This window comes from Salvelinus sp. IW2-2015, unplaced genomic scaffold (assembly GCF_002910315.2).
Source record: "Salvelinus sp. IW2-2015 unplaced genomic scaffold, ASM291031v2 Un_scaffold19, whole genome shotgun sequence".
Taxonomy (NCBI): Eukaryota; Metazoa; Chordata; class Actinopteri; order Salmoniformes; family Salmonidae; genus Salvelinus; species Salvelinus sp. IW2-2015.
Genome location: NW_019942505.1, coordinates 67,397 through 81,332, shown reverse-complemented (window position 1 = coordinate 81,332; position 13,936 = coordinate 67,397). Strand labels below are relative to the sequence as shown.

Genomic DNA, 13,936 nt, shown 5'->3' with positions numbered 1-13,936 from the left:
CGCCCCTTGGCCGTTCTATCTTGTCTGAAAATCTGTAATTGGGATGAAAATATCTGAGTTTTTGGTGGTCTTTCTAAGCCAGGATTCAGACACGGCTAAAACATCCGGGTTGGCAGAGTGTGCTAAGCAGTGAACAAACAACTTAGGGAGGAGGCTTCTAATGTTAACATGCATGAAGCCAAGGCTTATTACGGTTACAGAAGTCATCAAAAGAGAGCGCCTGGGGAATAGGAGTGGAGCCAGGTACTGCAGGGCCTGGATTCACCTCTACATCACCAGAGGAACAGGAGGAGAGTAGGATAAGGGTACGGCTAAAAGCTTTGAGAATTGGTCGCCTAGAGCTACTGGAGCAGAGAGTAAGAGGAGGTTTCTGGGGGCGATAAATAGTTTAAAGGAATAATGTACAGACAAAGTTATGGTAGGATGTGAATACAGTGGAGGTAGACCTAGGTATTGAGTGATGATGAGAGAGATATTGTCTCTAGAAACATCATTGAAACCAGGTGATGTCATCGCATATGTGGGTGGTGGAACTGAGAGGTTGGATATGGTTAGGTGAACAGGGCTAGAATCTCTACAGTAAATAAGCAATAAACATTAACCAGAACAGCAATGGACAAGGCATATTTACATTAAGGAGAGGCATGCTTAATCGGGGTGATCAATAAGGGTCCAATGAGATAGAGGTTGGGTGGGGTCGTGGCGATCCAGACGTGGCCGGGTATGTGGGCTGCCGTAGCAGCATGGGATGGAGGTCTGTTTGTAGATACCTCGTGGCGTTTCCGTCGGTAAGTTAGTGGGGTTCCGTGTAGTGGGGCGTTGCGTGTGGAAGAGGGGATCATCCAAATTGCAAAATAGATATAGTGACCAAGGAGAAAAAAAATTAAAATAAAAATAAAAATAAATAATAGTTGTCCGGTTATGCTTATTCAGGTAGCAGCCGATAAGACAGCTAACGATTAGCTGGCCTCAGGTGAGCGTTCAGGGTAACGTCGGGACGGAGGTGCAGTTGGATCAAATCCTCGGGCAGATAACGTCGGCAGTCAGACGTGAAGGCCCGGTGGGGATTCCGTATCTGCAGCAGCAACAAAAGAAACGTTCCGGATGGTTGATGGAACTCCTCAGCTGGCTAGCTCCAGGATGATTTTGAGTTTGCTCCGGGTCGACGTAAGCCAATCGTCACACGGTTTGCAGCTAGCTAGCTGCGAAGTCAAGGTGCAAGTGCCAAGAGCCTGCGGCTGGAATCCGGGGAAACTGAGAGAGAAGAAGTCCCGGAATGCTCCGGTCCGAGTCGCGTTGCACAAAAGTGCCGGTAGATTATCGAGCTAGAGGAATAGCTGATGACACAACACGAAGGGCAGCTGAAAACCAACGCTAGCCAGCAAACCGGGCTAATTTCGGGGCACTTACAGATTAGCTTCTGGCTAGCTATCGCGGGTAGCTACTGGTTAGCTTTCAGGCTAGCTTCTGAATTAAGCCCCTGGTCTGGCTCCACGATGGATTTTCAGTTTGAGAGTAAATATTACTTTTTAGTAATTGGTGAAGCGGGTTGCAGGAAAGCTTTTGCAGGAAAGCTTTGTAGTTGAGTTCTTGGATGATAAAATAATAAAAAGAGATAAGTGAAGAGAGGTGTAAATATATATACAGGACACCAACACAATACGGAACAGAAAAAGACGTCTGAACTGCTAAGCACCTTGGGGTGATATACTCAGTCAGTTAGAAAGCTAAGGCTAGCTTTTTCAACAGAAATTTGCATCCTGTAGCACTAATTCCAAAAGTTTTGGGACACTGTAAAGTCCATGGAGAATAAGAGCACCTCCTCCCAGCTGCCACTGCACTGAGGATAGGAAATCACTGTCCACCGCCGATAAATCTACGATAAATCAACAATTTCTATAAGCATTTTTCCATGGCTTCCATGCTTTCCACGCTGGCTATCCCTACCCCGGCCAACATCTCAGCCCCCCCCCTGCGACTTGCCCAAGCCCCCGCTTCCCCCCCCCTTCTCCTTTCACCCAAATCCAGACATGATGTTCTGAAAGAGCTGCAAAATCTGACTCTATAAATCAGCGGGCTAGAAATCTGGACCCTCTCTTTCTTAAAATGATCTGCAAATTGTTGCACCCCTATTATAGCCTTTCAACTCTCTTTCGTCGTCCGAGATCCCCAAGATTGGAAAGCAGCTGCCGGTTATCCCCCTCTTCAAAGGGGGACACTTGACCCAACTGCTACAGACCTATATCTATCCTCCCTGCCTTTCTAAAATCTTGAAAGCCAAGTCTAACAACAGATACCGACCATTTCGAATCCCACCACACCTTCTCCGCTATGCAATCTGGTTTCGAGCTGGTCATGGGTGCACCTCAGCCAGCTCAAGGTATAAACGAATCTAACCGCCATGATAGGAAAACAATACTGTGCAGCCACTTCATTACCTGCCAAGGCTTTGACTCTGTCAATCACCATCCTCATTCGGCAGACCACAGACCTTGGTTCTTCAATGATTGCCCCGCCTGGTTCACCAACTACTCTCGATGAGTTCAGTGTGTCAAATCGTGAGGGCTGTTGTCCGGCCTCTGGCAGTCTCTATGGGGGTGCCACAGGGTTCAATTCTTGGGCGACTCCTTCTCTTGTATAATCAATGATGTCGCTCTTGCTGCTGTGATTCTCTGATCCACCTCTACGCAGACGACACCATTCTGTATACTCTGGCCCTTCTTGACACTGTGTAACAACTCTCCAACGAGCTTCAACGCATACACACTCCTTCCGTGGCCTCCATCTGCTTTAAATACAGTAAAAACAATGCATGCTCTTCAACCGATTGCTGCCCGCCCCTGCCCGCCCATACATCACTACTTGGACGGTTTCTGACTTAGAATATGTGGACAACTACAAATACCTAGGTGTCTGGTTAGACTGTAAACTCTCCTTCCAGACTCACATTAAACATCTCCAATCCAAAATTAAATCTAGAATGGCTTCCTATTTCGCAACAAAGCCTCCTTACTCATGCTGCCAAACATACCCTGTAAAACTGACATCCTACCAATTCCTTGACTTCGGGATGTCATTTACAAAATAGCTCCAACACTCTCACAAATGGATGCAGTCTATCACAGTGCCATCCTTTTGTCACCAAAGCCCCATATACTACCCACCACTGCGACCTGTTGTTCTCGTTGGCTGGCCCTTACTCATATCGTCGCCAAACCCACTTGTCCAGGTCATCTAAAGCTGCTAGGTAAAGCCCCCTTATCTCGCTCTGGTCACCATAGCAACACCATCCGTATCACGCGCTCCACCAGTATATCTTCACTGATCATCCCCGAAGCCAACACCTCCTCCCTTTGGCCGCCTTTCCTTCCAGTTCTCTGCTGCCAATGGCTGGAAAGAATTGCAAAAATCACTGAAGCTGGAGACATATCTCCCTCTCTAACTTTAAGCATCAGCTGTCAGAGCAGCTTACCGATCACTGTACCTGTACACAGCCAATCTGTAAATAGCACACCCAACTACCTCATCCCCATATTATTACTTACCCTCTTGCTCTTTTGCACCCCAGTATCTCTACTTGCACATCATCATCTGCACATCTATCACTCCAGTGTTAATGCTAATTTGTAATTATTTTGCCTCTATGGCCTATTTATTGCCTTACCTCCCTGCTCTTCTACATTTGTACACACTGTACATAGATTTTTCTATTGTGTTATTGACTGTACGTTTATTTATGTGTAACTCTGTGTTGTTGTTTTTGTCGCACCGCTTTGCTTTATCTTGGCCAGGTCGCAGTTGTAAATGAGAACTTGTTCTCAACTGGCCAACCTGGTTAAATAAAGGTGAAATATATATTTTTTTTAAATGATTGGGCCTCTGTAAATTAGCATAGAATCCGCTTGATCCCCTCTGTCGAAGATGCTTGGACCTTTAAAAAACATATTTTCAGTGGTATTGTTAACAAGCACGCCCCCATAAATAAAATATTGATAGAAAACAGGCTCAGCCCCTGGTTCGGCTGATCTGTACAGGTGAAGTACAAATAGTGTACTTCACCTGAAGAACACTATTTGACGAAAGGATCGGCACACAAATACTCAGGCTGACTGGCTGTTGTTCAGGCAAATGAGAATAGTGCACTCGGGCTATACGGGAGGCCAAAGTCAGTTACTTTATGGAGCAGTTCTCTCTCTGTGGGTCTAACCCAAAGAAGTTCTGGAAAATGGTGAAAGACCTGGAGAATAAACCTTCCCCCTCACAGCTGCCCATGTCCCTTAATGTGGATGATGTGGTTGTTACTGACAAGGAGCGAATGGCTGAGCTCTTTAATCACCACTTAATTAAGTCAGGATTCCTATTTGACTCAGCCACGCCTCCTTTCCCGTCCAGCACTTCCTCGTCTCCCAGCCCTTCTAATGTGACTAGCCCTGATGCTCCTCCCTCTTTTTCCTCTACCTCGCTACACAGCTTCTCCCTGCAGGCGGTCACTAAGTCTGACGTGCTAAAGGAGCTCCTTAAACTTGACCCCCAAAAAACTTCTGGGTCAGATGGTTTAGATCCTTTCTTCTTTAAGGTTGCAGCCCCTATCGTTGCCTAGCCCGTCTCTCCTCTCTGGGGAGGTTCCCAGAGCTTGGAAGGCAGCCACGGTGCATCCTTTATTTAAAAGGGGGAGATCAAGCTGATCCTAACTCTTATAGGCCAATTTCTACAGTATCTTGCCCTGTTTATCAAAATTGTTGGAAAACTTGTCAATAATCAACTGACTGGCTTTCAGGATGTCTATAGTATTCTCTCTGGTATGCAATCTGGTTATGGATGTGTCACTGCAACCATAAAGGTCCCAAATTATGTCATCACTGCCCTTAACTCTAAGCAGTGTTAAACTGTTCTCTTTATTGACTTGGCCAAAGCTTTCGACACGGTAGACCATTCCATTCTTGTGGGTCGGCTAAGGTGTATTGGTGTCTCTGAGGGGTCTTTGGTCTGGTTTGCTAACTACCTCTTTCAAAGAGTGCAGTATATAAAGTCAGAACATCTGCTGTTTCAGCCCACCTGCCACCCCAATGCTCGATCCCAGGCCCCTCTTCTCAATTTACATCAACAACATACCTCAGGCAGTAGGCTCTTATCAACTTACAATGCATTCGGAAAGTATTCAGACCCCTTTACTTTTTCCACATTTTGTTACGTTACAGCCATATCCTAAAATGGATTCAATTGTTTTCCCCCCTCATCAATCTACACACAATACCCCATAATGACAAAGCAAAAAAATATGTATAATTGTTTTTTCAAATTTATAAAAGAAAAGAAACTGGAATATCACATTTACGTAAGTAATCAGAACCTTTACTCAGTACTTTGTTGAAGCACCTTTGGCAGCGATTACAGCCTCAAGTATTCTTGGGTATGACGCTACAAACTTGGCACACCTGTATTTGGGGAGTTTCTCCCATTATTCTCTGCAGAACCATTCACACTCTGTCAGATTTGTTTCACCAGACCAGAGAATCTTGTTTGTCATGGTCTGAGAGTCCTTTAGATGCCTTTTGGCAAACTCCAAGTGGGCTGTCATGTGCCTTTTACTGGAGTGGCTTCTGTCTGGCCACTCTACCATAAAGTCCTGATTGGTGGAGTGCTGCAGAGATGGTTGTCCTTCTGGAAGGTTCTCCCATCTCCACAGAGGAACTCTGGAGCTCTGTCAGAGTGACCATCGGGCTCTTGGTCACCTCCCTGACCAAGGCCCTTCTCCCCGGATTGGTCAGTTTGGCCGGGCGGCCAGCTCTAGTAAGAGTCTTGGTGATAGATTTGCAAAAATGTCTAAAAACCTGTTTTTGCTTTGTCATTATGGGGTATTGTGTGTAGATTGATGATGAAAAAAATGGATTTTATCAACTTTAGAATAAGGCTGTCATGTAACAAAGTGTGGAAAAAGGGAAGTGGTCTGAATACTTTCTGAATGCACTGCATCCACTTATTTGCAGATGATACAGTCTTACACGGAACCCAAACTGGCTGAGCACGTGCACCATCATGCGCCATCGTGCATAAATGTATTTTGTCCCACTACACCAAACGCAATCACAACACGCAGGTTAAAATATCAAAACAAATTCTGAACCAATTACATTAATTTGGGAACAAGTCGAAAAGCATTAAACATTTATGGCAATTTAGCTAGTTAGCTTGCACTTGCTAGCTAATTTGTCCTATTTAGCTAGCTTGCTGTTGCTAGCTAATTTGTCCTGGGATATAAACATTGAGTTGTTARTTWACCTGAAATGCACAAGGTCCTCTACTCKGACAATTAATRCACACATAAAACGGTCAACCAAATCGTTTCTAGTCATCTCTCCTCCTTCCAGGCTTTTTCATCTTTGAACTTATATGGTGATTGGCATCTAAACTTTCATAGTATTACTACACCGATCAGCAACACAGTTCGTCTTTCAATCACCCACGTGGGTATAACCAATGAGGAGATGGCACGTGGGTACCTGCTTCTATAAACCAATGAGGAGATGGGAGAGGCAGGACTTCCAGCGCGATCTGCGTCCGAAATAGAAAGGAGTTCTATTTTAGCCCGTGGCAACGCAGACGCTTGTTGACGCGCGTGAGCAGTGTGGGTGCAATAATTGAATAATATAGATTTCTAAATGTATTTTGCAACGACGCAACGCGAGCGGTGTGGTCAGCCTATTATACTCAGCTGGCTCCTCCCCAGATTTTGTGTGTCATGCTCTGCAACAAAGCGTAGTCCTGCAATCTTTCTCTGCCCTTAACCTTGTTCTGAACACCTCCAAAACAAAGGTTATGTGGTTCGGTAGGAAGAATGTCTTACTGACACTGGTGGCTGCTTCGCGTGTTTWAAAAAAAAAATCTCTACCATTTCGCCCTTTGTGCTGTTGTCTGTGCCTAAGAATGTTTGTGCCATGTTTTGTGCTGTTACCATGTGGTGCTGCTGCCATGCTGTGTTGCTACCATGTTGTTGTCATGCTATGTTTTTGTCATGCTGTGTTGCTGCCATGTTGTGTTGTTGTTTTAGGTCTCTTTATGTAGTGTTGTGGTGTCTCATTTGTCGTGATTCGTTTTGTCAATTTTATTTTAATTTTTATCCCAGCCCCCATCGCCGCAAGAGGCCTTTCCCTCTTGCTAGGCCGTCATTGTAAATAAGAATTTGATGTTAATTAACTTACCTGGTTAAATAAATGTTAAATATAAAATACCTGAGAAGGGATCATTATAATGCTGCCTGTTGTGTATTATTGACCCTAGTCCAAGAAGCCCAAAGCAGTCATCTCTATGAAGGACCTCAATGCRGTGTTCCAGCCGGAAAAGATAGGCCACGCCCACGGGCTGCAAATCTCCTACCTGGAGGAAGAACGGACCAGAAACCTGTTTGTTTACCATGACAACAGCCAGGTAATAACCTATGACAAAACTCAATTGAAACGTTGTCATGAAGACTTGGGGTCAAATTTCTCTCTCCTACTTCTAGGAAATTGTGTCCTGTTTCAATGCGATTCGGGCCACCAGGTTTGCTTACCTCAAGAAAGTCGACCCTAATGCCAGGGACAGTGACGTGAGTTCAAAGTAGAAGTCTTGTATCGCCGTAATTGACATGATATGTCACAGGTGACGTCATCCTTTCAATGACTCCCTCTGTACAGATCTGTCTCCTTTCTATGTTTTGGTTTGTGCAGCTTGTACCTTTGATAACCAGAAGTAGCATTAAAGAAGGCTACATGGAGAAAACCGGCCCAACGGTTAGTAATCCATCAAATTCATTGAACATAGTGAAGTTTTAAAGTGATATACACCGAGAGCACCAGAAACTCAACCTGTATGATGGTCAGCCAGGGCTGATTCTGTGCCTTCTGTGTCTGTTCTTAGCAATGGGAGCCATTCAAGAAGAGATGGTTCATCTTTAACTTATCGGACAGAAAGCTGTCCTACTTCAAAACTTCACTGGTAATGACAACAGAGAACATGCATAAGCCATTTGTATTTGTGGATATGTATTTGTGGATATGTTGCAGTGTGTGTGTGTGTGTGTGTGTGTGTGTGTGTGTGTGTGTGTGTGTGTGTGTGTGTGTGTGTGTGTGTGTGTGTGTGTGTGTGTGTGTGTGTGTGTGTGTGTGTGTGTGTGTGTGTGTATTGGTGTGTGTCCGTACATAGGATGCCTTGGAACTGGGAGCTGTCTTCATCGGCACAGAGGTCCATGGCTACTCTGTGAGGGAGGGCCAGCCTAAGGGGAGCCGCAGTGGCAGGTGGAGGTTCGGAGTGACCTTGGAGACACCAGACAGGCAGTTTGTCTTCCTGTGTGACCAGGAGCAGGACCAGAGGGAGTGGATAGAAGCCTTCAAACTAGTAATCGCCCAGCCTATGCTACCGCAGCACTACAACAGTATGAAGACCATTCACTGTTCACCATGTTTACAATATACCAGCAGCATGAGACTTACGATTATTGTAAAAGTGGTCAATGACAGAAAGTTATATCGTTTTTTTTTATTATTGAAAATGTGTCTTTATTTGTTGTTTCAGCTGAGGCAAACATGAGAAGGATGAAAAAATGAATGGTGTAAAAACCGGAGGAAAGGAGAGCACCATTTACAGGATGAAATGGCAATGTGTGAGGCTGGCTGCCTGTTTCAGAGAGCCTACCAGTGACAGGTGGAGGCTTCTCACAAGAGGTGATCAATGAACTCTTCAATGGAGTCATGTTTATCGGAAAATGAGGAGAGGCTAAATGAACTCAGGCTAAAGAGGCTAAACGAACTGAAGAGCTGCCAATGGGGACCAGCACTGGTAAATCACCATTATCCAGGGCACCTTGCAAACCATTGACAGGACTGCATATTATGAGATGGGAACTGATGGCATTGTCGGGGACATTGGGAATGTAATATATACTTTCTATTAACTAATGTGTATATACACTGAGTGTATAAAACGTTAAGGACACCTGCTCTTTCCATGACATAGACTGACCAGGTGAATCCAGGTGAAAGCTATGATCCCTTATTGATGTCACTTGTTAAATCCACTTCAATCAGTGTCGATGAAGGGGAGGAGACAAGTTAAATAAGGATTTGTAAGCCAATGGAGAGATGGATTGTGTATGTTTGCCATTCAGAGGGTGAATGGGTGAGACAAAATATTGAAGTGCCTTTGAACAGGATATGGTAGTAGGTGCCAGGCGCACCAGTTTGTGTCAAGAACTGCAGCGCTGCTGAGTTTTTCATGCTCAACAGTTTTACGTGTGTATCAAGAATGGTCRACCACCCAAAGGACATCCAGCCAACTTGACAACTGTGGGAAGCATTGGACTCAACATGGGCCATGTTGGGCCTGCATCCCTGACACCTTGTAGAGGCCAAGACCCGATGAATTGAGGCTGTTCTGYGGGGTGTTCCTAATATTCTGTACACGCATTGTAAATAGAAAGCGAGAGAGTGCGATACAATACTTTAATGTATCTAGTAGTTTGTTTTTTGWATAACACAGTTATTTTATAATACAGTGTTTTATTATCTTTGTGTTGATTGCAGCCTACTGTTATTTAAATTATTTTGTATGTCCTGTCTGTGTCATTGTTACATATGCCAATAGCACACACCAGGAAAAGTGAGTTAAGCATTATTTATGTCCATATAGAGTACCTCTTGTGGCTCAAGAGGAAAAATATTCTTTAAGTTGTTATTATACCTGTGACACTGTGATAATTACAGTAGCCATTACTTTCTTTACGACAATGTATACATGTACAAAGAGGCTGTTGTGGAAATTCTTACACAGGGACACTCAAAGTCAGTCTTAATATGAATCATTGCTTATTTGTCAACTGGAGAGGTTCCAACCAACTCAATGCACCATAGTACACAGGTATATCAGGAGCTCTGCTGGGGCAGTCCCAGCAGTTATCTTATATACGGCTATACACATATAACATAATTCATTAATCATTACCGTTTCATTCATGTGACCGACCAATACTGGTTCACAACATGTGACAGACCAATACCTCACAAGGTATTGTTCTCAAAATAAGGTCTGGGCATACTGCCAAATTGCAGCTACTGATAGTGAGGATTCGTTCAGTCAGGCACTTGTATGAACACAGAAATTGGTTTATAGAACAGCACATGAATAGAACACAGAAATGAGTTATAAGCACAAACATTAAAATTGCCATTACAAAGGCAGTCCCCACCTTTGCCAGGATGTTAAGGATGTTGCTCTGGGTGGCCAGTCCACAAGAGCAACAGAACATCCACCAACTTCCTGAGACAAATCAAATGCTCCTTTAGACCTGCATCCGGTGGTGCCTCACAGAGACTGGAGAACAGCCAGCAACACTGCCCCCACACCACTCTCCACCACTTCTCTCCCAGGAACTGCATATACATACACTGAGCTATGCCCAAACCGTACGCAGTCAAATAGGCACAATGCAGATTTTGGAGCCACACTGTCCTCCACACCAACCTCTTCAATTCCCCCTACAACCTCTCTCCTATGCTACCATACCAGGCCCACCTCCGCACAGCTTAACCAGACCTGGTCCATCACAGCACAGCTCAACCAGACCCGGCCCATCACAGCACATCTGTTACACCCTGATCTGTTTCACCTGTCCTTGTGCTTGTCTCCACCCCCCTCCAGGTGTCGCCCATCTTCCCCATTATCCCCTGGGTACTTATACCTGTGTTCTCTGTTTGTCTGTTGTCAGTTTGTCTTATTTGTCAAGTTAACCAGCGTTTTGTCTCAGCTCCTGCTTTTCCCCAGTCCCTCTTTTTCTCGCCCTCCTGGTTTTGACCCTTGTCTGTCCTGACTCTGAGCCCGCCTGCCTGACCACTCTGCCTGAGCCTGCCTGCCGTCCTGTATCGTTGCCCACTACTCTAGATTATCGACCCCTGCCTGCCTTGACCTGTCGTTTGCCTGCCCCTGTCGCTGTAATAAACATTGTTTCTTCAACATAGTCTGCATTTGGGTCTAACCTGTTCCCTGATAAGATCTCTACCAGACCAGGCCCACCTCAACTCAGCCCAGCTCTACACAGAACCGAACACTACCATAGGTTCTGACAAAACACTGTTTTGACAAAACACGGCTACTATGACTGACCCCATTTTGGTCGACTGAGAAGTCTCAAATATACAGTACCAGTCAAAGGTTTGGACACACCTACTTTTTCTTTCTTTTTTACATTTTTTTACATTGTAGAATAATAGTGAAGACATCAAAACTATGAAATAACACATATGGAATCATGTAGTAACCAAAATAGTGTTAAACAAATCTAAATATATTTTAGAATTTAGATTCTTCAATGTAGCCACCCTTTGCCTTGAGATTGTTGCTTCAATATATCCACATAATTTTCCTTCCTCGTGATGCCATCTATTTTGTAAAGTGCACCAGTCCCTCCTGCAGCAAAGCACACCCACAAACATGATACTGCCATCCCCGTGCTTCACGGTTGGGATGGTGTTTCTTTGGCTTGCAAGCGTCCCCCTATTTCCTCCAAACCTAACGATGGTCATTATGGCCAAACAGTTCTATTTTTGAATCATCAGACCAGAGGATATTTCTCCAAAAAGTACAATGTTTGTCCCCATGTGCAGTTGCAAACCGTAGTCTGGCTTTTTTATGGCGGTTTCAGAGCAGTGGCTTCTTCCTTGCTGAGCGGCCTTTCAGGTGATGTCGATATAGGACTCGTTTTACTGTGGATATATATACTTTTGTACCTGTTTCCTCCAGCATCTTCACAAGGTCCTTTGCTGTTGTTCTGGGATTAATTTGCACTTTTCGCACCAAAGTATGTTCATCTCTAGGAGACAGACCGCATCTCCTTCCTGAGCAGTATGATGGCTGCGTGGTCCCATGGTGTTTATACTTGCATACTATAATTTGTACAGATGAACGTGGTACCCTCAGGTGTTTGGAAATTGCTCCCAAGGATGAACCAGACTGGAGGTATACAATTTTTTTTCTGAGGTCTTGGCTGATTTCTTTTGATTTWCCCATGATGTCAAGCAAAGAGGCACTGAGTTTGAAGGTAGGCCTTGAAATACATCCACAGGTACAACTCCAATTGACTCAAATGATGTCAATTAGCCTATCAGAAGCTTCTAAAGCCATGACATCCTTTTCTGGAATTTTCCAAGCTGTTTAAAGGCACAGTCAACGTAGTGTTTGTAAACTTCTGACCCACTGGAATTGTCATACAGTGAATTATAAGTGAAATAATCTGTCTGTAAACAATTGTTGGAAAAATTACATGGTTCATGCACAAAGTAGATGTCCTAACCGACTTGCCAAAACTATAGTTTGTTAACAAGAAATTTGTGGAGTGGTTGAAAAACGAGTTTTAATGACTCCAACCTAAGTGTATGTAAACTTCCGACTTCAAGTGTGTGGGCTACTGAAATTGTATATGGTTATAATATGTAAGAACAATGGTGCAACTTGGGTTACAAAATTCCTGGAACTTTCAATAAATTGCCTGTTTTTTCTGAAATCCCGGTGGGAGGATTATTGTTAAATGAAATTAAATATGTAGGACATCCAGGTGATTGAGAGCCTCACTGCTGACGTCACCCACAACGATGCTTCTGTTTCTCCTCATCTCCTTTCTTCATCCTTCTTCACACTCCAACCCCCCCATCCCAACCTGACCTGCCCCCACCCCGAACCAATCTATTTTGGTTTTCAGTCAACTTTTATTGCATTTAATTTGAATGTGTTTTGAATCTTCATTGTAACCACAATATAATTATGTCTAATGTTAGGATTTATGTTTATGCACTATAGCCTGCTACCATATTGTATGAAGATGAATATTGTTTTGTTACACACACACACACAAACAATACAGATGTATGTGTGTAAAGACTGACCAACATTGAGTGACAGGCCATAAAAGCTGTGGTCAATCTGGAGAGGGGAGGGGTGCATATCTCCAGGCCAACCAGGGAGGTTAGAGTACTGGACAATACCATATTAGGAACTGTTTGAGTGTAGAATTGACGGGAAGACACAAGACGGATCTAATCTACGCAACGACCAGATGCGGACATCTGAGAGAAGGGGACCAGTACCGGCGATAGGCTGAGCAAAGTTTAAACRGCGCTCAGCCTCTACTGTGATAGGCCATCAGACGCGTTGGAACTACGTCATCACGGTATAAGAACAGCTGTTTACGTACTTCCTGCCAGTTCCCTGTTTTACCCTGCGAGGTGATACAGCGAACCCGTATATACGAAAATTGCATTTGCCATTTATTGTTTGCGTTAATTAAACATAATTAAAGAAAGTTAGCAGACCTTGCTTTTTATTTATCCTGATACCGGATTTGTTACACGCAGCGTTCACACTAATGAGGGTCACTTTCATAGTCACTTTATAGYTTTAGAATTATCATCACATGTCATAGAATTCAACCACAGATGCAGGGGTTTAGCAGTTCAACTTCAGTACTAGTCAATTAATCACTGACTGACTTTCAACTCAGAAGTGAGACAACCAAGGCAACGAAGCCAGCAGGGGGGCAACTGTGACATTGACATCATGGAAAATGTACAATGATGGCAATATTGTGAAGGGGAAAGTGAACACTGTGCCAAATGTGTAAAACCACTCTGATTACCTTAAAGGTCCAATGCAGCCGTTTTTATCACAATATCAAATAATTCCTGATAACAGTTATGTCCCTTACTATGATTGTTTTCAATTAAAATGGTAAAAAGAATTTAACAAATCAAGCAACAATTATGCTGGGAGTGGCCTGAGTGGGAGAGGAAAACTTAAAACTACCTGTTATTGGCAGAGAGGTTTGGAACTCTCTTTCTTATTGGTCTATTAACTCATTTACCGCTTGGTGACGTCACCAGCTTGGCCAAAACTCCATCCCACCAAAACAGGCAGA

At 44.0% G+C, this 13,936-nt stretch overlaps 1 protein-coding gene across 1 annotated transcript in view; it reads left to right on the top strand.

Moving 5' to 3' along the window:
- Positions 1–9,069, top strand: part of LOC112067991 (arf-GAP with dual PH domain-containing protein 2) — a 17,020-nt gene extending 7,951 nt beyond the window's left edge. The window contains exons 6-11 of the mRNA XM_024134969.2: positions 7,279–7,425; positions 7,502–7,585; positions 7,707–7,769; positions 7,897–7,974; positions 8,182–8,410; positions 8,551–9,069. Of these exons, the coding sequence (XP_023990737.1) occupies positions 7,279–7,425; positions 7,502–7,585; positions 7,707–7,769; positions 7,897–7,974; positions 8,182–8,410; positions 8,551–8,582 (633 nt within the window). The 3' untranslated portion in view covers positions 8,583–9,069. The remainder of the gene's footprint in view (positions 1–7,278; positions 7,426–7,501; positions 7,586–7,706; positions 7,770–7,896; positions 7,975–8,181; positions 8,411–8,550) is intronic.
- The last annotated feature ends 4,867 nt before the right edge of the window (positions 9,070–13,936 follow it).